Here is a 27,530-nt window from a genome sequence, read left to right on the forward strand (position 1 = left end):
CCGGGACCCTGGCCTCAAGGCGGGACCCGCTCCACGCTGTACTTGCTGCCGCCAGCCCCCCTGGGAACAGGTTGATGCCAGCTCCATTCCAGTCCCACTGTGATGTCACTTCCTGCTGCCCCACCCCCTCCTCCTAACAGCCTTCCCAATAAACGGCTAGCCCCCACATTTCTGCCTCCGACTCTGTTCCTAGGAAACCAGACCCCTGGTGATAACCAATCTAATGAACTCTGGCCTGAGGTTTCATTTTGTTTTCTTTATAATCCTTAACATGGTCAGATAACATGTTCCATTATTGCCATTTTAAGGAACACTAGTCCATTGCGTAATTTTGTTTTCTTTATAACCCTCAACACTATCTGATAACACCATGGAGTTTCTGTGTTTCCTTGTCCTGGCTACAATGTTTGGCACCAGTAAGTAGGCCGTCAATGGATACTTGCTAAGGAACAAACATCCCAAGTATATATTAAAGTAGCAACAAGGGAGCCTCCTCTGCATTTATAGAAATGTGTGTGAGTGTGTGTTTAAGGGAGCTGGCAGCTTTTCAGAAGCAATTACATCTTGCACAGACTTGGGAAGGGGCAGTGGGTGTCTGGGTGTAGTGGGAGAGCGGTGAACGGTCAGGAAGTCCACGGCAGCTTTCAGACTTCCCCACGTGGCTAAAACACAGGTTCCTGCTGCAGCTCACTGTGTGCGGAGCTGGGGTGGGGCAGCCTCACTGAGTGCCGGGCCAGGGCGGGGCAGCCTCAGAGCGTGAGAGGGGTTCCCGTGATCCGTATGCTGGGATGGCACCTGTAAACTGGACCGTGCGGTTACCCTGTATTTAAGGCACCATCAAAGTGGAAGGAAATTCTTTAAAAAAAAAAAAAGGTTACACTATTTGGCATTTGAGAGAAATATCAAAGTAATCATTGGGAAAATAAAACTAGAAACTGAGGTCCTTCCTTGCACTTACGGTTTCTTTTAGGATTGTTTTATTCTGAATCACAAGCAGAGTGGAGTAGGCAGAAAGCGGCAGGCAGTCTTTTCAGGTTCAAGGGTGTTGGTCAAATAAGTTTGTAAATATGATATATATGTTTGCTCGCTTTGGGTGTGGGAGATAAGCTGTAAGCTGGCAAAGTCGTTATAGCCTCTAAGGCAGGGGTCCCCAAACTTTTTACACGGGGCCAGTTCATTGTCCCTCAGACCGTTGGAGGGCCGCCACATATAGTGCTCCTCTCACTGACCACCAATGAAAGAGGTGCCCCTTCCGGAAGTACAGCAGGGGCCGGCTTAATGGCCTCAGGGGGCCGCATGTGGCCCGCGGGCCCGTAGTTTGGGGACGCCTGCTCTAAGGCGTAGTTTTAAAACTAAGCTTTTCCCCTCACCCTTGACTGTTGTATGGTGGGGGTGGTGCATTTTTGTTTTTTTTTTCCATTTTTCCGAAGCTGGAAACGGGAGGCAGTCAGACTCCCGCATGCGCCCGACCGGGGATCCACCCGGCATGCCCACCAGGGGACGATGCTTTGCCCCTCTGGGGCGTCGCTCTGTTGCGTCCAGAGCCATTCCAGCACCTGAGGCAGAGGCCACAGAGCCATCCCCAGTGCCCGGGCCATCTTTGCTCCAATGGAGCCTCGCTGCGGGAGGGGAAGAGAGAGACAGAGAGGAAGGAGAGGGGGAGGGGTGGAGAAGCAGATGGGCGCCTCTCCTGTGTGCCCTGGCCGGGAATCGAACCCGGGACTCCTGCACGCCAGGCTGACGCTCTACCGCTGAGCCAACCGGCCAGGACCGGTGGTGCGCTTTTATGAGGAATCCCATTTATGCCTCAGATAAGTGACTTTGTATCAGAGACTTCCTTATTTGTAAATTGGATTAAAGGTTTTGATTTCTATACTATAAAATGGGCAGAGGAGCCCATGCTGGAGGAGAGCAGAGAAAGACCACGTGGAGGAGAGGAGAAGCAGCTAAGATGTGGAGTGCTGAAGGAGAAGCCAGTTTGTGCAGAGTTTGTGCAGAGAGAAGGAGATGGGGAACAGAGATGAATAAGGCTGGAGAAGTAGAAACCTTTGATTCTAGGAAACTCGGATAGTCAGTGGCTCTGGGAGCCCTGAATGGAAAGGGAAGTGTTATCCCACTGTGTGTATTTCTTGCTCGCTGTGTGCAAGCTAGGATTAAAGCTAATGGCCCACCAGTTTTTGGCTCCATTGTTTCATTACCATCTGTCTGAATCAAATGCGAACCTGCACAGGCCAAGCGGCTGTGATGGTGGCCGTGCCCACTGGACTTACAAAAGGCGTCCTGGCTTCCGTGTTGCGGGTCAGGCGGAACTGCCCCATTGTTCATGGGTCCAGGCTATTTTGTGGCATGTCCTGACCAGACTCTAATTCAGACAGGGACCTGGGAAGTCCTATCCTTCAGTTCTCCAATCCAGTTCTCACGAAATCCTCCACGCCTGCCCAGTGGGGGTGGATATTATTGTTCCCATTTCTCAGAAGAGTACCGACGATTAGGGGGTGTGCGTTAGCTTGTGCAAGGCCAGGCAGACTCCCGGGGCTCGGGCTCCAGCCTCGATCTGCCTGCTCCACTCGGTGGGCAGCATGGAAGGCTGGGAGCTGAGGGCAGTGCCACCGAGCCTTCGGGCGGAAGGTCTGAGGGTCCCCTCCGAGGGAAACCCAGAGGGAGGGAAGGCCTATCACTGACACTTCACACCCCTTCCTCACTCGGACCTCTTTTGTCTCAACTCTCTTTCCTCTTCTCCCTCCCTCCCTCCTTCCCTGTTTCCCAGCGGCTTGTCTTCACTCCCCCCTTTCTCCTCTGTCTCTATTTCATAGACATCAAATATAAATTAAGTGGTAAGTTCTCCTTCTGGGCAAGCCACTTGGCAGCCATGGGAGTTTGAGCAAGAACAGGCTTGAGCTCCCGCGGGGGTCTGGGGTCTGGGACCGCCTGCGTATAGAGGCCGTAGGCTGCTTCTGCCTCTCGTCTCCACTCCTCAACGCCGGGTCTGTGTTTCCCAACATCTCTCTACTTTCCTCCACTGGACTTATTTGCGGCAGTCTTTTAGTCGACTTTTATTTATCTATTTTTTTATTCAGTGAGAGGAGGGGAGGCAGAGACAGACTCCCTCCCGCATGTGCCCCAACCAGGATCCACCTGGCAAGCCCACTAGGGGGCAATGCTCTGGACAATGTTCTTGCTTGTCCTGTTTCTCCTTCACCCCCCAAGAGTGAGGAAAGAGCAGTGGAGAGGCCGGGGTTCAAGGCCCCTTCACGCTGGAGGCCGCTCGGGTGCTGGCATTGTCCGGCAGACGGCAGACCAGCCCCGCGCCCCTCGGACTTCCGGGTGGGTCATTGCTGGTTCATCATTTATCCCCTCCAGACTCTGGGCCACTTCTTCTTTCTCTTTATTGGGTTTTTCTGTCACCATTTTCTTCTTAGAATTAATCCCCCACCCATCTCTCTCAGATTTTCTTCACCTCGGAGAATCTCAGGCCTCTCCCCAGCCATGCTGTGTCGGGGGCTTCAGGGCTGCTTCCCCCTAGGGGACCCCACTGCCCATGTTCCTCGCCACTGGGGACCCCACTGGCCACGTTCCTTGCCACCGGGGACCCCACTGCCCACGTTCCTCGCCACCAGGGACCCCACTGCCCACGTTCCTCGCCACCGGGGACCCCACTGCCCACGTTCTTTGCACCTGGGGACCCCCCCCCACCTCCACTACGCAGGCGCGGCCAGGGTCCCTAACTGTCTGTGTCTCCAGAGCCAGGGGCTTCCTCCTTTCTGACCTCACTTGAGGTCCGTAGGCCCGGGACACTGCTCATAGTCCTTCCCTCTGGGCTGCCCTCCCTCCCTCCCTCCCACGACACCCCTGTGGCTCCTGGCTTCTCTCTGTTCACCGCCTCCTTCCTTCTCCGTGGCCGCTGGCGCACGCGGGGCCTTTCCCTGGGGCTCGTCCCAGGCGCGTCCTTCTCCCCCCCTTCACACTCCCACCAGGAGCTCTTCCAGCGCCCCTGCTGCGGGTCTCGAGCCTCAGCTCCGACTCGCACTTCTCTCCTGAGGTCCGACCCCACACCCTGGAGCCCTCCGGGCCGCTCTGCCTGGACGCTACCGTGGTCACAGCGCGACGGTGGCCACGGGCGCGGATCGAAGCTCTTACACCCTCTTTCCAGTATTCCACACTTTTTAACCCGACCCTCCCGGCAACAGTGGAAGGTGCATACTTTATTATCACCCCGATTTTGCAGACGAGGAAACTGAGGCATAGAGAGGTTGAAAGGTTTCCAGCTCTGTAAACACTACGTTTTGGTTTTCTCAAAAACCAAAGTTGGCCACGTCCAGCACGCCCCCCCTCCCTCTGGTGCTCTTGAGCTCAGAGACCATCGCCGCTGTCCTCCCCTTGGTGACCGGTCACCTTCCGGTTCGTCCCTGCGGCCATGAGCTGACTCCGTAGGACTCTACCATTTCCCTCCTGACTGACCTGTCTCCAGCTCTTTCCCAATGAAGCCATGCCTCATACAGCTTCTCTCTCTCTCTCTCTCTCTCTCTCTCTCTCTCAAGTGAGAGGAGGGGAGAGAGACAGACAGACTCCTGCATGCGCCCCGAACAGGATCCACCTGGCAACCCCCGTCTGGGGCCAATGCTCAAGTCAACTGAGCCACTGGCTGTGGGAAGGAAGAGGGAGAGAAGGGGGAGAGGGAGGAGAAGAGAAGCAGATGGTCACCTCTCCTGTGTGCCCTGACTGGGGATCAAACCCAGGACATCGCCACGCTGGGCCCATGCTCTAACCACTGAGCAAGCTGGCTCTTCTAGCTTCCTAAAATACAAAGTTGAGGATCAGCGCTCCCCTCGGCCCTCATGATAAAACCACATGCCTCCAGGGGGTTTTGCAGTCCTGGGCCTGCGTCCCTCCCTGCCTGCCCCCAGGCACTGACCTCATCCCTTGCTACCTCCCACCTTCCCTCTCCGGTTTCCATCACTGGTTTCCCCCAAGTCCCTCCTGTCTCATGCCTCTTCCACATTTGGTCACCCCTTCTGAAACACCCTGTAGCCAGGGGCCTCCAAGACTTAGCTCAAGTGTGACTTCCTCCTGGACGCCTTCCCGGGTCCGCCCCTGCCAGCCTGGGTGAGGTGGTCGGTGCTCATAGCGTTTCCTTCACGGCGAAGTGTTGCTGTTGACACATCTGCCTTTGCCACGGACCCCAGCGCTGGGGGCTTGTGGTTTGTGTGTTCTCCCTCTGCTAACAGAGGGCGTGCACGGCCAGCCTCCAGTTAGACTGGTTGAATAGATGAGTGAATGCCCACTCTCTCTTTTTCCCTAGGGCCCCGGTGCTTTGACTCCTTGGCCCAGTGACTTCCAGGCCGGAAGTGGAGGGCTCCCACCAGAGTCTCCGTCAGGGTTCTAACCCCACCCTGACATCAGCCCCTGCCCTCTCCCCGGGGCTAACCGAAGTTTCAAGATCGAGGGGAACCTTCAGCCCATACAATTAGACAAATTGGGAGAGGCGGGGCAGGGCCAGCGATTGGAGGATTGGCGTCGACACAAGTCTGGGTTGGGAGGGGAGAGAAGCAAGTCACAGCGTCTCTGGTTAGAAAGGCTCTTGGCTGGGAGTGTGTGGGCTGCCTCAGCCCCCGTCTCTGCTCATCTTAGTCATGTTCCCGCTCTCCTCTTCTGAGTCATTTTGACAACTTCCCCCTTGCCCACCAGCCTCCTCACCGCCTCCTTCGCTGCTCACTTGCTCCCTTGGCGTCTTGGAACACCCAGCTGTTCCCTGGCAGCCCCCCGGCCTGCTGACCAGTCATGGCCAGGACCAGGACATGTCTCCTCCTGTTGATGGGTAACCGGGGTCCCCAGTGATGGGGGATGGGGTTGCGGTCCAGGTAGGGAGAGATCTGAGCGTGTACATATTTTTGGACTCAGACATGAGGAGAGGAATCTAGGGGTCGAGATCTGGAGTTTGTGAGAGAGAGGAGGAGATTGAAGGACCAACTTGGGGGGAGTTTGAGGGGTGCGGGGAGAGAGGTCAGTTGCCTGGCAATCCAGATGTGTCCAGTAGGCGGAACAAGTTAACTCTGTGCTCCGTTCACAGTCCTCCTCCGGCCCGGAGTTCTCCTGGACTCTCCCTCTTAGGAGCTCCAGGGTGGGCGCAGGGGGAAGGAGTATCTTTGGGGCTGGGGCGTTGCTTGGCAGAAATGGGGAATTGAAGCTTGCCAGGAGGCTGTTGGGGGAAGAGCTGTCACTGGGCCATCTGAGAGAGAAGCAAAGCCGAGGGGAAGCCCCTGCGTCAGAGTCCAGAAGAGCAGGGGCCTCCTGGGCACGGGGCTCGGAGGGCACAGCGGGGGTCGGGCCCGGGGAGATGAGCAGGAGGAAGCCCCTTCTCCAGGGCTCCTCTCTGCACCCTCTTTCCCAGCCTGCGCCTCCTCTCTCTGCTTCAACTTGGACACCACCCGGCCGACAACCTTCCGCGTGGACAGTGCTGGGTTCGGGCAGAGCGTGGTCCAGTACGCCGACTCCTGGTGAGGACCCGGTGGGGACTGGCCCTTGGGCTCTGTCCTTCCGCCTCCCCTTTCTGGACGCACAGACTTTCCTGTCTGTCCGATAAGGCGGTTCCCCCAAGGTGATGGGGAGTCGATCAGACAGAAGGCGATGTGGTCATGCTGTCTCCGTGGTCGCAGCCAATGTTTACGGAGCAGAGACTAGGTGCAGGCGCCGTGCCAGGCTCCCTTTCTGTGTGCGTTGATTTAGTCCTCACAGCCTTACGCGACAGGAGCCTGTTATTCCACAATGATTGAGCACTTACTGTATGTCTCGGGAGCCAGGCATCCACAGAGCATAAAACAGACAAGGCTCTCTATCACGCAGAGCTGAAATGGTTATTAATCTCTCCTTGACAGCTGAGGAAACTGAGCTTCGGAGCAGAAGCACCCTGGCTGGGGTGGCAGTCTGGCTCTCGTGTCCACACTTCTTTTTTTTAATGATCTGTTAGTTTCGTGTGTACATCCTCGGGGGTTAGACACTTACATAGTCTACGAAGTGATCCCCTGATAAGTCCAGGATCCGCCCGGCACCATCCATACTTCCTATGATATTATTGACTGTATTTCCTAACCTGTTCTTGACATCCCAGGACTGTTTTGTAGTGTCTCGCTGCCTTCCCCTTTCTCACCCATCCCCCCATCCCCAGCCCTCAGTCTGTTCTCTGTATCCGTGAGTCTGTTTCTGTCACGTGTGTGTGTGTGTCTTGTCCTTTAGGTTCCACGTGTAAGTGCAATCACACGGTCCGTGTCTTTCTCTGACTATAGTGTGCACACTCATCACAGCAGTATTCTTTGTCCCTCCCCCCCAGGGTGGTGGTTGGGGCCCCTCAGGAGATAAAGACTCCCAACCAGACAGGAGGCCTCTACCGGTGTGACTACAGCAGGGCCAGCTGCGAGCCCGTCCCCCTGCAGGGTGAGTGGCCGCCCCTCCCGAGCCCGGGTCCAGGCTCTCAGGCTCGGTGGGGTCTGTGGGGAGCACAGCAGACCCACTTCCTAGCTTCAGCTCTGTCTGCAAACCCCTGCCCTCAGTCGGGCTTCCGGACCCCCGAAGGCCTCCGCTCATCGCACCCCGGCACCCCTGTAGCTCCATCAAGACCAGCAAGCCCCCTTTATGTGTCAGACCTCCTAGTCACCCGGGATGGAGGTGACCCCTGCCCCACTGTACACGGCCTCCCCTGTCCTGAGGGTGACCATGCACATCTCTGTCCTCTCAGTGCCCCCCGAGGCTGTGAACATGTCCCTGGGCCTGTCCCTGACGGCTGCTGTCAACCCCCCTCGGCTGCTGGTGAGCCGCCCTGGGTCACAGGAGCGTTCTGAGGGGGAGGAGCGGGGACCTGGGGGAGCTGGGGCGGGGGCTTTCGTGGGGGGTGGGAGGGTGGGATGGAGCAGGGCAGCCCCTCCCACCACCCCCTCGGTCCCCAGGCCTGCGGCCCCACTGTGCACCAAGCATGCAAGGAGAACATGTACTTGACCGGGTTCTGCTTCCTGCTGGCCGCTAGCTCCCGGCCGGACCAGAGGCTCCCAGCCACCCTGCAGGGTGAGTGTGGGGCCGCTGGGTCTTCCGAGGAGCCCGCACACACACTGGATTGGGTGGTGGCTCCAAGCACAGGCTGGGGAGCGCTGCCTGCTCTCACACCTGCCCGCGACGGCCTCGCTGCAGGCCCTTTCCTAGGACCTCGTCCTCACTGGGCCTCAGTTGCTGCATCTGTCAGATGGGTCTAATAGCACACCCACCACCGAGAGGAACACTAGATGTTCCACGGCCAGGGTTTGGCAAGGCACCCGGCGTGTGGTGAGGGCTCCGTTAATGCCAATTGCTATTATTTTTAGGGAGAATGGGATTGATCTTCACCCAATGTGCCCTAGGGTACAGAGAACCGATTATAGAACCGATTGGTGTGAGCAGCAGGCTGGGAGAGGGCGATGAGGGCAGACAGTCTGAGTGTGTACGTCTATGATGTATGCGTGTGTGTGTATGTGTGTGTGTGCACGCACACGTGCACACAGTAAGCTGGGGGACACAGGGCCCGGCTTCCCTGGAGCCCATGAGAACAGAAGATGAGGTGCAGCCATGAGTGTCTCAGACCCAGCCCACAGCGGACCAAGGTCACACCCTGGTTTCACATTCACACCCCAGACCAAGGTCACACCCTGGTTTCACATTCACACAACGGCCCTCTGGGAGACTGACATCCGCCCGTGGGGGGCGCTGCCATGTCTGCCCCTCCCATTCAGAGCTTTCCCTGCCCCCCAGGCACCTGGGCCCCCCAGAGCCTCCAGGCCACCACTCTCTCCGCAGGGAGGCCCTGGGGCAAGGAGGGGAAGCCCAGAGCTGGGAGAACTCCCTCTTCCGAGGAAACACACCGCTGTATTCCCCTAGGAGGACACTGGGGGGTCTGTGTTTACGCTGAGAACAGAATAGCGCCCGTGTGTGGCTGCTGCCAGGTGTGACATTAAAAATATTTGACAAAAGTCTAGCTCAGCACTGACCGACAAGGAGAGGGGCTGGAGTGGAGCGGAGATGCTGGGGGGAGATGTGTGGTGGGCCTGGGGGAGAGGTGCGGACTGCGGGGTGTAGACCCGGAGCGCTTCTGCCCGGCTGGGTCCGCGGAAGTTCGCTCTCATCAACCAGGCTGGCCGCGCGGGTGTGAGCAGCGGAGTCACAGATGGAGCCACTGTAGAGACTTTAGGAGACCGAAGCGTCTCAGGGGGGCGGTGAGCTCTTGTCACCAGGACGGCTGGCCCTGGGCTCTGGGAGTGTCTGTCAGAGGACTGGTGCCACCTCCTTCCCCAGAGTGCCCGAGGCAGGAGCAGGACATCGTCTTCCTGATCGATGGCTCAGGCAGCATCTCCTACATCAATTTCGCCAAGATGCTGAGCTTCGTGAGGGCTGTGATGAGCCAGTTCCAGCGACCGGACGCCCAGGTGTGCCCTCGGGGGAGGGGAAGTGCGTGGGCAGGGGGCGCGTGGGCAGGGCCACGGGGCTGCGGGGGCCACGGGGCTGCGGGGGGGGGGTTGTCCCCACAGCGGCTTGGGCGCCAGCCCCCGCCTGCCCTCCCAGTTCTCCCTGATGCAGTTCTCCAGCACCTTCCGGGTCCACTTCACTTTCAAAGACTTCATGGACCACTCAGACCCGCTCAGCCTGTTGGACTCCGTGCGTCAGCTGCGAGGGTTCACTCACACGGCCACCGCCATCAGGATGGTCATGTGAGCGCTGCCTTCTCCCCGTCCTTCCCCGGAGCGGCTGGTCCTCCTCCGGGACTCACCTGTCTCCGTGAAAAAGGGGCAGAAGGGCCTGGAATCCCCCCCTGTGGTCTCCTCCCCAAGCTGGGGGCTCTGGGTAGGACCAGGCCTCCCCGAGGACGGGTCGCCTCCTCATCCCCACCCCAGGGCGTCAGGGGCCTCTGAACCCTCTCCTTCCCCGACAGAAACCAAGTCTTCACTGCCACAAATGGGGCCCGGAAGGATGCCTCCAAAGTCCTCATCGTCATCACCGACGGGCAGAAGAAAGGGGACCGCCTGCGCTATGAGGACGTCATCCCCGGTGCGGAGGCGGCCGGCGTCATCCGCTACGCCGTCGGGGTAGGATGTGGGGGTGCCTTCCCACGGCTTCCGCCTGGGCAGCTGCCCGTTCAAGGACAGAAACGCCAGCCCTCTGAGCCTCCACTGCATTTAAAATGCCGTCTCTTGTTTTAGCCTGGGGACCCCGATCCTTTTCCCTGAAGTCCTTGGTGTTTCCTGAACCCCCGTGTTTTTCTCACCCGTGCATTGGGTATAACGGTTTCGGCCTCGCAGTGTTATTGGGGGACAGCACCCCTCAGAGCGCGGTAGGCATGCTGGAGTTGTGACTGTCTTCCTTGTGTTGGTGGCTTTGCTTGGGGACAGGTGGGATCGGCTTTTCAAACAGCGCATTCCTGGAAAGAATTAAACGACATTGCCTCGAGGCCCTCCCAGGAACACATATTTAAAGTGGAAAACTTTGATGCTTTGAGAGAGATTCAGAACCAGCTGAAAGAGAAGATCTTTGCCATTGAGGGTAAGTCAGCGATGGAACCACCCACTTCAGAAGCTCCTTCGCTAGAGGCCTTTCCTTCTTGATCCTGGACCTCCAGGACACGGGCACCAGCCCCTCCCTTGGGTATTCGTCTCTCTCTCTCTCTCTCTCTCTCTCTCTCTCTGTCTTTTGTATTTTTCTGAAGTGAGAAGTGGGAAGGCAGATAGACAGACTCCTGCATGCGCCCGACTGGGATCCACCCAGCAAGACCCCCAGGGGGCAATGCTCTGCCCACCTGGGGCGTTGCTCTGTTGCAACTGGAACGATTCTAGCACCTGAGGTGGAGACTATGGAGCCATCCTCAGTGCCCGGGCCAACTTTGCTCCAATGGAGCCTTGGCTGCGGGAGGGGAAGAGAGAGATAGAGAGGAAGGAGAGGGGGAGGGGTGGAGAAGCAGATGAGCACCTCTCCTGTGTGCCCTGACCAGGAATTGAACCCAGGACTTTCACACGCCGGGCCAACGCTCTACCACTGAGCTAACTAGCCAGGGCCAGGTATTCATCTTTTAAAGCTGAGCTGTCCTCAGATCTGGTAAAGCCTACCTCCCCCTGGAAACAGGTATCATGGCTTCCTTTAGGTCAGGCATCCCCAAACTTCGATCCACGGGCCACATACGGCCCCCTGAGGCCATTTATCTGGCCCCCCGCCACACTTCTGGAAAGGGCACCTCTTTCTTTGGTGGTCAGTGAGAGGAGCACTGTATGTGGCAGCCCTCCAATGGTCTGAGGGACAGTGAACTGGCCCCTGTGTAAAAAGTTTGGGGACCCCTGCTTTAGGTACACAGACCGTAAGGAGTAGTGCCTTTGAGTTGGAGATGTCCCAGGAAGGCTTCAGCGCCGTGTTCACACCTGTGAGTGGGGTCCCCTGCGGCCCACCAATACAGGATGCGGGAAAGCAGGGAGGAGGAGGGCGAGGGTGGGTGTCAAGTGAGTGGGTAGAGTTGGGGGCAGGGATTACTCTGTCATTGCTGTCCCCTCTCCCTCCTCCTGCTCAGCCCCAGACCCAGAATCCTTTCTTCCCAGGACGGACCCGCTCTGGGGGCTGTGGGGAGCTTCAGCTGGTCTGGAGGGGCCTTTGTGTACCCCCCAAATACGAGCCCCACCTTCATCAACATGTCCCAGGAAAATGTGGACATGAGGGACTCCTACCTGGGTGAGAAGAGGCTTTGGTTGTGAGGACAGGTGGGAGATGAGCTTCCTGGGAGGGGCGGGAATGGGGGGGGGAGCTGGGGGTCAGGGGGGAGCCATCATGCTGAGACCAAGCCCCCTCAGGCTACTCCACTGAGCTGGCCCTTTGGAAGGGAGTGCAGAGCTTGGTCCTGGGGGCCCCCCGCCATCAGCACACCGGGAAGGTTGTCATCTTCACCCAGATGTCCGGGCAATGGAGGATGAAGGCTGAAGTCAGAGGGACCCAGGTTGGGTGTGGAGGAACAGAGGGCGGCGGGGTCTCCAGGGGCAGAGAGAAGGGGAAGGAGGGGTTTGGAGCTCATGGGGGGAGATCCTGGTGCCTGGGGAGAGGCGGGGCCCGGCCCAGAGGGGGTGCCCTCTAGCAGGGGCAGGCAGGGTGACTTGAGGCTCTGCCCTCCAGATCGGCTCCTACTTCGGGGCCTCCCTCTGCTCCGTGGACGTGGACAGAGATGGCAGCTCCGACCTGGTCCTCATCGGGGCTCCCCATTACTACGAGCCGACCCATGGGGGCCGGGTGTCTGTGTGTCCCATGCCCCGGGGGGTGAGTGGCTGACGAGGAGACCTGGGCTGGGTGGGGCCTGGGCGTGGGGTGGCGGCGTGGCCCGGGTCAGGGACTGGCACTGGTTTTGTTCTGCAGAGGGCCAGGTGGCAGTGTGAGGCTGTTCTGCGTGGGGAGCAAGGCCACCCCTGGGGCCGCTTTGGGGCGGCCCTGACAATGCTGGGGGACGTGAATGGGGACAGGTTGACGGACGTGGCCATCGGGGCCCCGGGAGAAGAGGAAAACCGGGGTGCTGTCTACCTATTCCATGGGGCCTCAGAATGGGGCGTCAGCCCCACGCACAGCCAGGTGAGACCCTATCACTGTCCTTGTCACTCCCAAGAGCCTCACGAGCCTCCCTCGTGCTCCTCCTTATCGGCTACACTGCCACCTACAAAATCCTGTTACTGCATGGAACCTCCTTTGCCCCCACTGGGTGTCTCACAGGCAGTGGACAAAATCTGTGGCATTTGAGAAATGGAAACATTGACTGGTATGTTCTCTGCCTCGTCCAGAGACTGGGTACTTGAGAGGGTTCTCCTTCCAGGGTTTTTAATCCCCCAGCAGCTTTACAAGGTACCCAGGCCGGGCCTGGCGGGAGCCAGCGCAGTGTAGAGACAAGATCTGGGGCCTGGAGGACGGAAGTGGCTTGACTTGTCTGAGGTGTATAATCGACCAGAAATGGTAATGAGGGAGGCTCCCGTGTCCTGATTTCTTACCCTCTGCTCGTCTCTTGGTGGCTCCCTGAGGCCAATCAGTTCAGGTCTGGTTGCTCCGCCTGCCTGTCAACTCACGACTTCACCTCCCCGGATGCCACATGGCTTCACTCCCTGCTGCCCGCAGTAATCCTGCCAAATGCCCATCCAGGCAGGAGCCTTCCACCCAGTGGGGCAGTTTTCCCCGGGAAGGGAAGACTGAATCCCTTGGCAGATGTCAGGGGAGCCCTAATTAGAACATAGGCGAAGGATCTGATGAACCATTTCTCCCAAGAGGACATGCCGTGGTCCGCTCTGCACGTGGGAAGACAGGGAACAGCATTAGCCGTCAGTCATCACTCAATTAGCGCCACAACGGGTACCACTTCCCACCCACTAGGATGGCTGGGATGAGGAAGACAGATAATGACAGGTGTTGGTGAGGACACGGGGCAGTTGGAGCCCTCAGGTACCAGTGGTGGGAACGTGACATGGTGCCCCTGCTTTGGGAAACAGTCTGGCAGCTCCTCAAACGGTTAAACGTGGAGTTACCGTGAGACCCACCCAGCAGTCCCACCCACGAGAACTGAAAATGCATGTTCACATAAAAAGTCACACCCTAGTTGTTCATAGTTGCATTTATTCATAATAACCAAAAGGTGGAAACAACCTAAATGTTTATCAGCTAATGACCAGATAAATAAAATGTGGTATAGTCGTACAATGCCATATATTACTTGGCCGTAAAAAATGAAAAGGCAGGACCAACTCAGGTTACCATCCGAATACACCTTGAAAACAGTGTGCTGAGTGAAAGAAGCCAGGCCCGAGAGAACCCACAGTTGGTGATTCCCTTCATCCTAGCTCTCTGGAAGAGGCAAATCCGGAGACCCAGAAATCCACAGAGTAGCAGTGGGCAGGGTCTGGGGGCGGAGGGAAATGAGGAACAGAGGGGTGACTGCTAAGGGGTGTGAGGTTTCTCTTTTCGGGTGACGGGAATGTTCTAAAATTGATCTGTTGATGATTTCATCACTCGGTGACCATCCTAAAAAACATCGAGTTGTATACTTTAAAAGGGTAAGTTGTAATGGTGTGCGAATTATATCTCAAAAAATTGTTAGGAAAAAAAAAAAAAAAAAAGGTCAAAGGAGATCCCTGAAGTTCCGTCGCTTCCCGGCTGTGGGACCTGGGCCATTACTCACCTCTCTGTGTCCTCCTCCGCACCGTGGTGGCAACAGCAAACCCACCTTGTTGGGCCGCCGCCGTGCGGAGTCGATGCGTTAGTACCCGTACGTGCGTGCAGTGCACACACAGCACACGTGTATGATGGGTGCTGCGGTCTAACCAATTACTGTGGATGCAGTTTAACAGCTGAAGGGGCTTTAAAGGACTTGGAACTTGAAGAAGAGGGTGAAAGGCTTCGTTGGGAGTCATGACAGCCCGTCTGCTGTCACAAAACTCCACTGGGCTCACGCCAACTCCTCTAGCCTTGCCTTGCCGCAGCGGGTGGGAGGCATCTCTGTGGACCCTTGACTGCCAGTGTTACTTGGGCTAAACCCACGAGGGCCTGGCTCCAGGAGGAGGTCTTTCCAGATCCCTGGCCAAGCATGACTTTTCCTCCGTGTTCGGAGACAAATCCCACCACACACTGGACTGGGAAAGTGACCTTTGCAACGTGAGGATATGGGGGTGAGGTCACTCTCCGGAGGGCACGGCCACTGGACTGTCTGTGCTATTCCTACCCCCTCTTCCTCTCTGTACGCCCTGAGTAATTGGTACCTTTCTCTTTCATTTTATTAGTATTACTTTTTTTTTTTTTTGTATTTTTCTGAAGTTGGAAACAGGGAGGCAGTCAGACAGACTCCCGCATGCGCCCGACTGGGATCCACCTGGCACACCCACCAGGGGGCAATGCTCTGCCCATCTGGGGTGATTCTCTGTTGCGACCAGAGCCATTCTAGCGCCTGAGGCAGAGGCCACAGAGCCTTCCTCAGCGCCCGGGCCAACTTTGCTCCAATGGAGCCTTGGCTGCGGGAGGGGAAGAGAGAGACAGAGAGGAAGGAGAGGGGGAGGGGTGGAGAAGCAGATGGGTGCTTCTCCTGTGTGCCCTGGCCAAGAATCGAACCCAGGACTCCTGCACGCCAGGCCGACGCTCTACCACTGAGCCAACTGGCCAGGGCTTATTAGTATTACTTTTAATGTCTGCCAGTCCCAACAGGGCCCGGAGTTTATAGGGCACATTCTCCAAGAGTGTTCATTATAGGAGAAGGGATTTCCAGGGGAGACAGAGTCCCGGAGTGCAGCACTGTGTACAGGTGTGGCCACGCCCCCCCCCCAACTTGATCCCTCCTTGTTCTCTGAAGAGACGGGGCAAAAGGGGCCTTGGGCATGGGGGTGGGGGGTCTGATTTCAGGTCTGGAGTCGGCCTTTTTGCAGCTGGGTCCCTTTCAGTCCTAAGACCCGTCATCATCAGTAATCGACTAGTGTGACCACATTCCAGGTGTTGTTTTAAGAACTAGATGAATTAGTTTATTGGCTACTTACAGCTGACCTCTGAGGTATTGTTACCCCCGTGTGAAAGGTGAGAAAACCGAGGCACAGAAAGATTGAACCCACGCTCAAGTCCTCCTGGCTCATAATTGGAGAAGCCAGAATCGGAACCTAAGACTAAGTGAATGGATACATGAAATTCAGGTCCCCGGGGCAGTCTTTCAATTTCTACTCTTCCGTGATGTCAGGAATCTCTCCTTTCCTCTAATCATTGCAGCCTTCCAAGCCTTCTTTTTAGGCACTTCTTGGTGACATCTTTTCACTACTCACTCTTTGTGTCTCCCACACCCCTACCTCCCTGTTCCTCTCGTTGCTGATTTCCAACTTGTTTCTCTCATTCCCCCCCACCCCACCCCAGAGGATCGCGGGCTCCCAGCTCTCCCCTGGGCTCCAGCACTTCGGGCAGTCGCTGAGTGGGGGCCAGGACCTCACCCAGGACGGACTGGCAGACCTAGCCGTGGGGGCCCGGGGGCACGTGCTGCTGCTTAGGTGAGAACAGCCCTCCCCAGACACTCCCCAGCTGGCCCCGAGGTCCACCTAGGACCCCAGCTTCCTCCTGGGACCAAGGGCTGGTCTTCAGCTCAGCATTCTGCCCACAGGACCAGACCGGTGCTCAGGGTGTGGGTGAACATCCACATCGCACGCACAGAGATCGAGAGGTCTATGTTCGAGTGTCGGGAGCACGCGTCCTCTGTCCAGGATCTGGGGGAGGCCAGCGTCTGCCTTCTCGTTTATGAAAGTCCCCAGAACCGGCTGCGTGAGTCCTCTCTGGGCCCCGGAGTCCGGGACTCCCGTCTCCTGCCTGGCCCCTTGCCCACCTGGAGAGTTCCCGGTTCTCAGCCCTCGCCCTTCCTTACTTTCCTGTCTAGGTGACCTCCGAAGCTCTGTGACCTTTGACTTGACCCTTGACCCCGGCCGCCGGAACGCCCGTGCTGTCTTCAAGGAGTCCAACGCTCGGACCCTGACCCGCGCCAGAGTTCTGGGGCTGAGACGGCACTGCGAGACTGTGGAGCTGCTCCTGCCGGTGAGGGGTGCGAGTCCTGGGGCCGGAGGGCGTCCGGAAGCCGGCAGGGGGCCGGGCCGGCAGAGAATGAGGCGGGTTCTGGTCCTCACGCTGGCTCAGCCCCAGCACAGCGCCTTGTGGGCCGGAGGGGCTTAACACTTGTTAGCCAAACGGGTGAGTGGCTCAGTGAGTGGATGGATGGATGGATGGATGGATGGGCGGCAACCGCTGGAAACCAGACAGCTGGGTCTCAGAGCAGGGCTGCTCCAGAGTGCTACGGAGCAGTGGGCGGGCCTCCTGTGTCACCATGCCTCCGAGACAGACCCTGTCCTAGGCGCAGGGACGCAGCGGTGACGAAACAGTCCATGGCCAGAGGGAGCACTGGGGAGAGAGCAGAAACCATCACGTCCCTAGATCAGAGGGGTCAGGGACGGTGACTGCTAGGAACGGCAGAGCCAGGGAGAGAGCAGAGGCGTCTCGGGCAGGGAGAGAGCGGAGGCGTCTCGGGCAGGGAGAGAGCAGAGGCGTCTCGGGCAGGGAGAGAGCGGAGGCGTCTCGGGCAGGGAGAGAGCAGAGGCGTCTCGGGCAGGGAGAGAGCGGAGGCATCGCGGGCAGGGAGAGAGCGGAGGCATCGCGGGCAGGGAGAGAGCGGAGGCGTCTCGGGCAGGGAGAGAGCAGAGGCGTCTCGGGCAGGGAGAGAGCGGAGGCGTCTCGGGCAGGGAGAGAGCGGAGGCGTCTCGGGCAGGGAGAGAGCGGAGGCGTCTCGGGCAGGGAGAGAGCGGAGGCGTCTCGGGCAGGGAGAGAGCGGAGGCGTCTCGGGCAGGGAGAGAGCGGAGGCGTCTCGGGCAGGGAGAGAGCGGAGGCGTCTCGGGCAGGGAGAGAGCGGAGGCGTCTCGGGCAGGGAGAGAGCGGAGGCGTCTCGGGCAGGGAGAGAGCGGAGGCGGACAGAGGCACCGCGGGCAGGGAGAGAGCGGAGGCGTCTCGGGCAGGGAGAGAGCGGAGGCGGACAGAGGCATCGCGGGCAGGGGCGGTGTGAGAAGGTCCTGAGGGGACGGAGCCTGTGGGGGGCGGGGGGGGGGGAGGGGGCCTGAGGCAGAGGACAACCACAGCAGAGGACAGCCACAGCAGAGGACAACCACAGCAGAGGACAGCCACAGCAGAGGACAACCACAGCAGAGCGTCCTGGGGCAGAGCCTCAGCAGGGAGCGTGTAACCAGTACCAGCAGTATCGTTGCTGCCCCATTTCACAGAGGAGGAGACCGGGCACAGCGAGGGGCTGGGAGGGTGTGCTGTCCACAGCCACCCGCTCTCGTCACTGTCCTAGGCCTGCGTGGAGGACTTTGTGACCCCCGTCACCTTGCGTCTCAACTTCTCCCTGGTGGGCGAGCCCATCCCTTCCTTTGGAAACCTCCAGCCTGTGCTGGCGGAGGATGCTCCCAGATACTTCACGGCCTCCGTGAGTCCCGGGGGGGGGGGGGGTCCTGGGGGTGGGGTGGAGGCGCGGACTCCAGGCTCTGAGAAAACGCCCACTGTGCCTTCTCTCTCAGCTCCCCTTTGAGAAGAACTGTGGAGCCGACCACGTCTGTCAGGACGACCTTGGCATCTCTTTCGGCTTCTCGGGGTGAGCTTCCACCTCCGTGGACCTGCCCTGGTCTCCCAGCCCCCCTCCTGGGACCTAGAGCGTCTTCCCAGCACGCCCTGGCGTCTCCATCCGGAGCTCAGAAAGCAGACATCCCGTCCCCCCCGCGTCCTCCCGCCTGTCCCCTCCCTGTTTCTAGCCCCTGTCCCAGAATCACCTCCTACCCTCTCCCCCAATGCCCAGCCTGAAGACCCTGGTGGTGGGGAGTCACCTGGAGCTGAACATGGAGGTGAAAGTGTGGAATGAGGGCGAGGACTCTTACGGACCCACGGTCACCTTCTCCTACCCGCCAGGCCTGTCTTTTCGCGGCGTGGCGAGGAGCCAGGTATTGCTTTCCCCCAGGGAAGGAAGTGGCTAGTGACCGGGGATCAGCAGAGACCGCTGTGCCAGGTTCGACGCTCAGGCTGGGGCTGCCACTGCTTGGCAGCGTCTGGTAAACCAAGAGGTCTGGGCTGGTCACGGTGGATGGGGACAGCCGTGCTACTTGGCCTGGCCTCAGCTCATGGTGTACTCAATTCCGGGCGTCGCGTTTTAGGGACACCGATGACTAGGGATGAGTTCCCAGGAGCCTGCGAATGTGGGGAGAGAGAGGACCCTGCCTTAAATTTCTTTGTACTCCACGCCGTATCCGTATTTTTCCTTTAAAGGAAAACGTATTTCAGCCTTCAAATGTTTTAGAAGAAAGAGTTTAATGTATTGGTTACTCTGGACCAGGTTGTGGCATACTTTTTCTACAAAGGGCTAGAAAAGAAGTATTTCAGCTCTGTGGGCCACACAGTGTCCGTCACAGGTACTCAGCTCCTGCTGCTACAGAGTGGAAGCAGCCACGACGATATGTCAAGGGATGAGCATGGCTGGGTTCCAATAAAACTTTATCGGTAAACGTTGGTGGTGGGCTGTCGTATGGCAGTCCCTGTTCTAGAAGACAGAACTAGGATCATGGGAGTCAAAGTGAAACAGATTTTTAACAAAAATTTCATAAAATATATGAAACATTTACAAAAGTAGAGAGGAGATCAACAAACCTCTCAAAAACTTATCACCCGGATTCAAAACTTATCAACATTTTTGTTACATTTATTTCATCTGACTCCCCCCCCCCTTTCCTGAAGTATTTTAAGATATAAGCTGCCTGACTAGTGGTAGTGCAGTGCGGGGGGGGGGGGGTTGACCCGGGGCGCTGAGGTCCTTGGTTCAAAACCCGGAGATCGTGGGTTTGAGCATGGGCTAGCCAGCTTGAGTGTGGGGTCACCAGCTTGAGTGTGGGGCCACTTGGCTCAGCCAAGGTTGCTGGCTTGAGCAAGGGGTCACTGGCTCGGCTTGAGTCTCCCTGGTCAAGGCAAATATGAGAAGAAATCAATGAACAACTAAAGTGACGCAACTATGAATCGATGCTTCTCATCTCTTTCCTCCCCCCCTCTCTCTTTCTGTGTCTTTCTCTCAAATCAGAAGAGAGAGAGAGAGAAAGAGAGAGAAGGAGAATGATAAATCCCAGACATCATGTGACTTCTCCCTGTTTCACCCTATAGTTTGGACAGTCCCCACATCCTATATGACCCAATGCCATTATTACACCCCCAAAAATGAATGATTCCTGGGTATTTAGACCATAATGAGGTTTCCTTAATTGTCTCAAAAATATCGTTTTATACCTGCTCTATCTGAACCAGCATCTAAACTAGGTCTACACATTACATTTGGTTGGTTGGTCTCTTATGTCTCTCTTAGTATTCCCAGTGGGGTCATATTTTGATTAACATTTGAAGGGACGCACTAGAAATGGCAAGGTGCAGCTGCAGGAGGGGTGAGTGTCCTATCACCGAAAGTACCTGTGTACCTATCAACCAGGTGCAATATGTGGACCTTGGTTGGATTTTTTTTTTAATAACCTCAAATAGTTCTCAGTGTCTGCCTCCTGTCACTGGTTGTTCTGACAGTTTAATGAAACATTATTATTTATTAATGTTATTTTTTTTTAAACAAAGACAGAGAGAGAGTCAGAGAGAGGGATAGATAGGGATAGACAGACAGGAACGGAGAGAGATGAGAAGCATCAATCATTAGTTTTTCGTTGCAACACCTTAGTTGTTCATTGATTGCTTTCTCATATGTGCCTTGACCGTGGGGCTACAGCAGACCGAGTAACCCCTTGCTCGAGCCAGCGACCTTGGGTGCATGCTGGTGAGCTTTGCTCAAACCAGATGAGCCTGTGCTTGAGCTGGTGACCTCGGGGTCTCGAACCTGGGTCCTCCGCATCCCAATCTGATGCTTTATCCACTGCACCACCGCCTGGTCAGGCGGATTTTTTTTTTAATGAGCTATAAAATAACATTTTTTTGGAAACAATCTGGGATGACAGAACATGATCTGGCTACTAGCTAACAGTAAGGAGTTACTGCAAATTTTGCTGGGCGTGATTTGTTGAGCCTTGAGGTTATGTTAAAAAATACCCTTATCTGTTGGTGGTATATACTGACGTATTTCTGGATGAAAGGATGTGATATTTGGAATGTGCTTTAAATCATTCAGGAAAAAAAAAAAAAGTGAAGAGCGGCTGAATATAAAAAAAGTAGAAAAAAAAAAGTAGAAAAATGTTGGTATTATAGCTGAATGATGGTGGATTTATCTAGTCTATACTTTTGAGTATGTGTAAAAATTTCCATAATAGAAAGCCTTTAAAAAAAATAAATAAGGACCTGACCAGTTAGCTCAGTTGGTTAAGAGTGTCATCCTGAAACGACAAGGTTGCAGGTTCGATCCCCTGTCAGGGCACACACAGGAAGCAACTGATGAACTCACAACTGAGTGGAACAGCAAATGGATGCTTCCCTTCCCCCTCTCCCCTCTATCTCTCTAAAATCCAATCAATCAATCAATCAATCAATTTTTTAAAAATGAGCCCTGGAAAAAAATAATAACAATAAATAAAAAGGGGGGCAACTTTAATAAATCTGGGATTCCTACAATAGGAAGAAGCTAGCCCAGATAGTGTCTAAGAGTTAAAAAAACAAACAAACCAACCAAAACCATAACCTAAGCGTGGATTCCAGGAAACTGTCACCACGTGACGGAGTTTCTTTGTAACACTAACAAACGCGCACCTACCTGATTCAACTTGCCCTGCTTAGAGCCAGGGGCCGTCGCGCTCCCTGCACCTGACCTGTGACAGCGACCCCTCGGGCAGCGAGGACACCCAGAGGACCCGCTGCGGCCTCCGACCCCTCATCTTCCGCCAGGGCGCGCAGGTCAGCTGTCTCTCCTCCTCCCCCGCCCCCGCTGGTCTCGCTGCCCGGTGACCCCTTGTCCCCTAACCCTCCCGCCTGCCTCTTGCTCAGATCACCTTCACCACCACCTTTGACGTCTCCCCGAAGGCCCAGCTGGGAGACCGGCTGCTCCTAACGGCCAATGCGAGCAGGTGAGCAGGGCCCGGCTCGGGGCAGCGCCCCCTGGCGCCCAGCCTCCCCTTCGGGGGCACTTGCCAACTGGCTCCTCCCCTTTCTCCAGTGAGAACAACACCCCCCGGACCAGCAAGACCACCTTCCAGCTGGAGCTCCCGGTGAAGTATGCTGCCTACACCGTGATCAGCAGGTGCCACGCCAAGACCTGGAGACAGTTCTTCTCCATGGCTCTCTGATGGGGCTCGGAGCAACTGTGTGCCCCCCGCGTCCCGCTCCTGCCCAGAGCCGCCTCCCCTCACTCACACTGGCCCACGGGGGTGGGGGAGGGGGGATGTCCGCAGCCTGGCCAGAGCCGGCTGGGAGCTGGTCCGCTGGAGCATGCGCTGGGGTCCGCGCCCTGCCTCGGCATGGGTGGTCCTACAGCTCAGCTGTCCTCTGCAGATGTGGGAAGGGGCACTCAGATGGGCCCCCGGGGTGAGACAGGGGCATTCTGGGGCAGCCCCTGGGCAGAGGAGGGATGTGACTTCAGAGTGGGGTGGAAATGGGGAAAGGACAGGTACCCGAGGAGCAGGGAGGGGCAGAGGCTGCGTGGGATGCCCATGTGAGGGGCCAGGTCAGCCGCAGGGTCTCCAGGCCTGAGGAGGGGCGTTACACTGAGATGCAGAGAGCGTCTGCTGTGGGCTTCCCCCAACCCACCTCTAATCCCCAGGCCCAGAAAAGCCAAAGAAACAGGGAAGAAGGGCCCCAAGGAAGGCTGTGGGAGACCAGACAGGGGCAGTGACCAGTAGACATCTGTCCAGTGTCAGCCTGAGTTTCCCCAGATGTTCACCGGGTCCCTCAAGCCCAGCCAGCACCCTCCGTGCCCAGGAAGACCTGAGAGGAAAACTGAGGCACAGAGAGGGGGAGGCCTGGCCTCCACTCCCCAGGGAGTCAGAGAGCCCTTTACTGTTCACTGCCCCCCTCACTGCCCAGCCCTACCTGGCCAGCTTCCTCTGTGGGCAGCTTCTGCAAGCACCTAGCACCCAGCTTAAAGCCCAGCCCTGCTTCCTAAATGTCCCATTGCCCCCCCTCGAAGTCTGCCACAGGATGCCCCGAGGCCCCACTGACCACTGCCCTGCCCTGCTCCCAGCCAGAGCCCCCTTGGGAGGCCCCGTGGAACCTCATGCCCACCCGTGCGTCTTCTCTCCCCAGCCACGAAGAGTCCACCAAGTACCTCAACTTCTCGGCTTCGGGTGAGAAGGGCAGCAGCGTGGCTCAGCATAGATACCAGGCGAGTGCTGGAGACTCGGAAGCGAGGCTGGGGCGCTGGCCCAGGAGCCATCGATGGGGGGGGGGACGTGGGGATCGGCGTGGCCTTTGCCCTCACGGCCCTCTGTGCAGGTGATCAACCTGGGGCAGAGGGACCTGCCCGTCAGCCTCATCTTCTCGGTGCCCGTGGGGCTGAACCGCGTGCCCGTGTGGACGGAGCTGGAGATCTTCCACCCCCAGGTACCTGAGGCCGGGGCACGGCTCCTGCACCAACGCCCTTTACTTGGATTTCCTGTGTCCCTTACGGGTCCCCCACGTCCCCACTGAGACGCCTGCTCTCCGTGTCTCCCTAGAACCCATCTATCCGGTGCTCTTCAGAGAGAACGGTGCCCGCAGAGGCCAACTTCCTGCCCCGCATTCGGAAGAATCCTGTGCTGGTGAGGACTCTGGCTGTTCTCGCTCTAAGGCATGCGTCAGAGAAATTTCATTCAGGAACCTGCGTGACATTCAGAGGGCTGTCTGCGGAACAGCTCCCCTGAATTCAGCTATGGCTGCTCCCCTGAAGTCAGACAGTTTAACGGTGTCTTCTGCCTTCAAACCCATCTCTCTCCGGCTGATGCTACTTCTCTGCCCCCAGGACTGCTCCGTGGCTGACTGCCAGAGGTTCCGCTGTGACGTCCCCTCCTTTGGCATCCTGGAGGAACTTGACTTCATCCTGAGGGGCAACCTCAGCTTCGGCTGGGTCAGCCAGGTGTGTAGGCCCGACGTTGGACCCCTCCCCCACACTCAGGCGGTGCCCCTGACACCTGTGCCCACCCTGAACCAAGCTAGGCCACTTCTCTGATCCTGAGCTTGCCCCACAGCTAGTTTCCCAGCTGCCCCGCCCTCTCTTGCAGACATTGCAGAAGAAGGTATCGGTCGTGAGTGTGGCTGAAATCACGTTCGACAGAGCTGTGTATTCCCAGCTCCCGGGACAGGAGGCATTTTTGAGAGCCCAGGTAGTGACTGTGTGGTAGGCGGTAGCCAGGCTGGTAAGAGGCTTCTGATGCTCAGTCTGAGACGCTGGGTGGGGGGCTCACAGGCCTGGAGGAGGAGGAGGCGAAGGTTCCTGAGTGGGACTGTTGTCCCTAAACACATGCCTGTTTCTGTATCTCACTCCTTGGAGCCCTACCTGGGGGAGCAGGGGAGGAAGGTGAAGGTTGGAGAACCTGGGAAGAGTCTGGGGCAACCGCAGGCCCAGTGCTTTCTGACGGGGTCCCCTCCACCGCAGATGGCGACGGCGCTGGAGAAGCTGGAGCCCCGCGACCTCGTGCCCGTCATCGCGGGCAGCTCCGTGGGCGGGCTGCTGCTGCTGGCCCTCATCACCGCCGGCCTGTACAAGGTCCGTGCTCCGTCCTCCTCTCGACACCCCCTGCCTTCGCTCCCACCCTTTACAGGGAAGGAAGAGCTCACCTTGGGCTCGGGCACACATTCTGGCTAAGTCACCGCACGGAGAGGTCTCCTGCCCCCGGGACATCAGCAGTCCCCCACCGTCCCCCTTGCTTGTGCTCTGCTGTCTGATTCTCAGGCCTCCCGTGGCCTCTCTCCCTTTCTCTTCCGCTCTTCCCTGCCTTTCCACGCGTGTCCCTTGACAGCAAGCTGTAGCATAAGAAAGCTTTGCCTTGGGTTTGAGGTTGACTCCACCCCGGGCTCCTTCTGTGACTGTTGGCCGTGCCTCCTCTGAAGGTAGCCCGCCCAGCTCACAGAACGGCAGTGACGTCGGAACGCCACGCTGTGTATGCTGTTCTCCCTGCGCTGCTGGAACACGGGAGGGGGTCCCGACACGGCCTCCGCCCCTCCCCCCCCACCCCCTGACTCCTCCCATCCCTCCCCATCGCCTCCGCCCCTCCCCCCTGGACCCCCTGACTCCTCCCATCCCTCCCCATCGCCTCCGCCCCTCCCCCCTGGACCCCCTGACTCCTCCCTCCCTCCCCATCGCCTCTGCCCCTCTCCCCCTGGACCCCCTGACTCCTCCCTCCCTCCCCATCGCCTCTGCCCCTCCCCCCTGGACCCCCTGACTCCTCCCTCCCTCCCCATCGCCTCTGCCCCTCTCCCCCTGGGCCCCCTGACTCCTCCCCTCCCTCCCCATCGCCTCTGCCCCTCCCCCCTGGACCCCCTGACTCCTCCCCTCCCTCCCCATCGCCTCCGCCCCTCTCCCCCTGGACCCCCTGACTCCTCCCCTCCCTCCCCATCGCCTCCGCTCCTCCCCCCTGGACCCCCTGGACCCCCTGACTCCTCCCCTCCCTCCCCATCGCCTCTGCCCCTCCCCCCTGGACCCCCTGACTCCTCCCCTCCCTCCCCATCGCCTCCGCCCCTCCCCCCTGGACCCCCTGGACCCCCTGACTCCTCCCCTCCCTCCCCATCGCCTCCGCCCCCCTCCCCCCTGGACCCCCTGACTCCTCCCCTCCCTCCCCTGCAGGCTGGCTTCTTCAAGCGTCAGTACAAGGAGTTGATGGAGGAGGCCAATGGACAGACCGCCCCAGAGAACGGGACACCAGACGCCCACGTTGGGCAATAAGAAACTCCCTACCAGTCTTTTACTATTATTATTATTATTTTTGGACCTGCTCTGTCCTGAGAGGTTTCCTGGCCCGTTCCTCTCACTGAGCTGAGGCTTGAGGGACGACAAGTGTTCCCCGTGGGGGCGGCGGGGGCCCGGCTGGCAGCCGTCTCGTCTCTCCGTGGGAGGATGCGGCTCATTTGCACCGGTGTCCTGCCTGAGAAGGACCGTGTGTCTCGTCAAGGCCCCAGCTGGAAACACCAGGACAGGATGCTTGCTGTGCATCCCCGGAGCACGCGACTCGAAATTTCTACCTACAGTAAGAGCCTCAGCTCCGTCCACTCTCCCTTCCTCCACTAGCCCCCAGTGGTCTTTCTAAAGCACAGTGTGGAACCAGCCACTTGTCCTCACCGTCCGTCTCCAGAGGCTCCCCAGGAGTCCCAGGTTAGCCTCTGAGCTCTTCAGCGCGACGACAGGAACCGGTTCTATTTTCAGCAGACGGGCTTCGGAGCGCACAGCGGGAGACGTTCTGTGCCTCTCTGTCCTCATTTCTAGTAAATACTGCCGGTACCAGCTCTTAGCTTTGTCTTGGGGAGCTCATCCCCGAGTCCCCAAACGCAGTTGGGGATGAAATGCCTCCGAGTTAGAATTTGTGAACGGGGCTTCCGGAGTGGCTGCCGCCCCCAGGAGGGACACGGCCCAGCGCCGCTCTGAACCCCCAGCCTCAGGGGCTCCCACAGATCCAAGAGGCTCAGGCCGCCTTCCGCTTTTCGAGGCTCTGAAGAGATCAAATGAATCAACGCAGGAACAGGATTACAAAAATTGTGCACTTTAAGCATTTGCATTAAAAAATGAACACATTGTACAAGAAGATGTATGTACCTTTATTTGGGAAACATATCAAAGGTCTAAAATGAATGCCGTTTACGGATGTGAGTTCTAGAAAGGACGCCCATGGTGTCCCCTAATCGTGGGTGACCCTGGCCAGCCTGGACGCCTGGGGCCAGGACACGACAGGCGAGCAGATTAGGGGTTAGAAACACCCTTTATTGGGGGTAAGCTGACCTCTTCAAATTCTCACTCCCTTCCCAGAGATGTCACTGATGGGAAACTGACCAGGCTGTGTGTGTGTGGGGGGGGGGGGCAGGGACAGCCTTCAGTGGCTACCCTTCCTGCTGGAGCGGTCCTGGGAGTGAGCCAAAACACAGATGTTCCATACAAATCCTGAGATGCGTGGACATTGTTTGCATAGGGTTAGTGGTTGGGGGACACTTGGAAGTCCTATATCAGGAACATGCCGCCTCCGATAAGGACAGTCTCACTATTATGCCACTCGGTCTTGGCATAAAGCTCACAGTGGTGCCTGGCACTGGACTGGGAGGCAGCACGTCCCTGCCCTGGAAACGGCTGCCACCACAGGTGTTCGGCCCATGGGGGTGTTTTAATTAGGAAAAAAGAAGGGGGAAGCAGTTGGTCACGTGATTTGAGGGAATGTCAGAAAGGGACCCTTTGCCTCCACCCAGCAATCCCCCCCGCCACCTTAGGGTCCAAACTTCTTTTGTATTTTGAAGCTTTGGGGTCTTGAGAAGGGCCAGTTATCATACAACAGCCTCAGGTAGGGTTCCAGGCTAGACAGTATGAGTATTTGGCTTTAGAATGTTATTTCTCAAAATGCGTTCCACAAACCATTGGAACACATGGTGGTCTGGCCTGGTCTCCTAAAGTGCTAGGTTTGAGAGAGGAAAATACGAGAGCAAGAAATGGAGGGAGCCAGACGATGGCATATCCGTTCTCCCATTTAATACCCAACGTGTTTAAAGAACTCATGCAACTCAACACCAAAAACCGGCAAAGGATCCGAACAGACACTCTCCAAAGGGCACACACAGACGGCTGGTAGACATGTGAAAAGTTGCTCAATGTCACTAATCATCAGAGAAATGCAAATTAAAACCACAAGGAGATATCACCTCACACCTGTCAGAACGGCTGTCATCAATAAATCAACGAACAAGTGCTGGCGAGGGTGTGGAGAAAAGGGAGCCCTCCTGCACTGCTGGTGGGAACGCAGATTGCTGCAGCCACCGTGGGAAGCAGTGTGGAGTCACCTCAGATATTGAAAATGGAACTGCCGTTTGACCCTGCAATTCCACTTTGAAAGTTG

At 57.6% G+C, this 27,530-nt stretch overlaps 1 protein-coding gene across 1 annotated transcript; it reads left to right on the forward strand.

Annotated features, from left to right (window-relative positions):
• The first annotated feature begins 5,583 nt into the window (after positions 1-5,583).
• ITGAX (integrin subunit alpha X) lies at positions 5,584-26,223 on the forward strand. The gene is made up of 30 exons (XM_066383333.1): positions 5,584-5,815; positions 6,389-6,494; positions 7,325-7,428; positions 7,730-7,800; positions 7,938-8,052; positions 9,310-9,440; positions 9,577-9,722; positions 9,944-10,097; positions 10,401-10,551; positions 11,346-11,419; positions 11,592-11,721; positions 11,841-11,983; positions 12,157-12,297; positions 12,394-12,603; positions 15,898-16,028; positions 16,139-16,296; positions 16,409-16,563; positions 17,867-17,998; positions 18,090-18,163; positions 18,365-18,506; positions 21,310-21,426; positions 21,517-21,596; positions 21,686-21,769; positions 22,771-22,849; positions 22,960-23,067; positions 23,181-23,264; positions 23,465-23,578; positions 23,724-23,825; positions 24,098-24,208; positions 25,286-26,223. The coding sequence occupies exons 1-30, from the start codon at positions 5,779-5,781 to the stop codon at positions 25,382-25,384; spliced, it is 3,483 nt and encodes a 1,160-aa protein (XP_066239430.1). The 5' UTR covers positions 5,584-5,778; the 3' UTR covers positions 25,385-26,223.
• Positions 26,224-27,530: the final 1,307 nt, after the last annotated feature.

This window comes from Saccopteryx leptura, chromosome 4 (assembly GCF_036850995.1).
Source record: "Saccopteryx leptura isolate mSacLep1 chromosome 4, mSacLep1_pri_phased_curated, whole genome shotgun sequence".
NCBI classification, from domain to species: Eukaryota; Metazoa; Chordata; class Mammalia; order Chiroptera; family Emballonuridae; genus Saccopteryx; species Saccopteryx leptura.

Bases quoted from the DNA above. Each gene is read 5' to 3' on its own strand.
- ITGAX (XM_066383333.1), top strand. From the start codon at position 5,779: ATGGCCAGGACCAGGACATGTCTCCTCCTGTTGATGG. The intron at 11,722-11,840 runs GTGAGAAGAGGC...AAGCCCCCTCAG, and splicing joins CATGAGGGACTCCTACCTGG to GCTACTCCACTGAGCTGGCC. The intron at 24,209-25,285 runs GTCCGTGCTCCG...CCTCCCCTGCAG, and splicing joins TCACCGCCGGCCTGTACAAG to GCTGGCTTCTTCAAGCGTCA.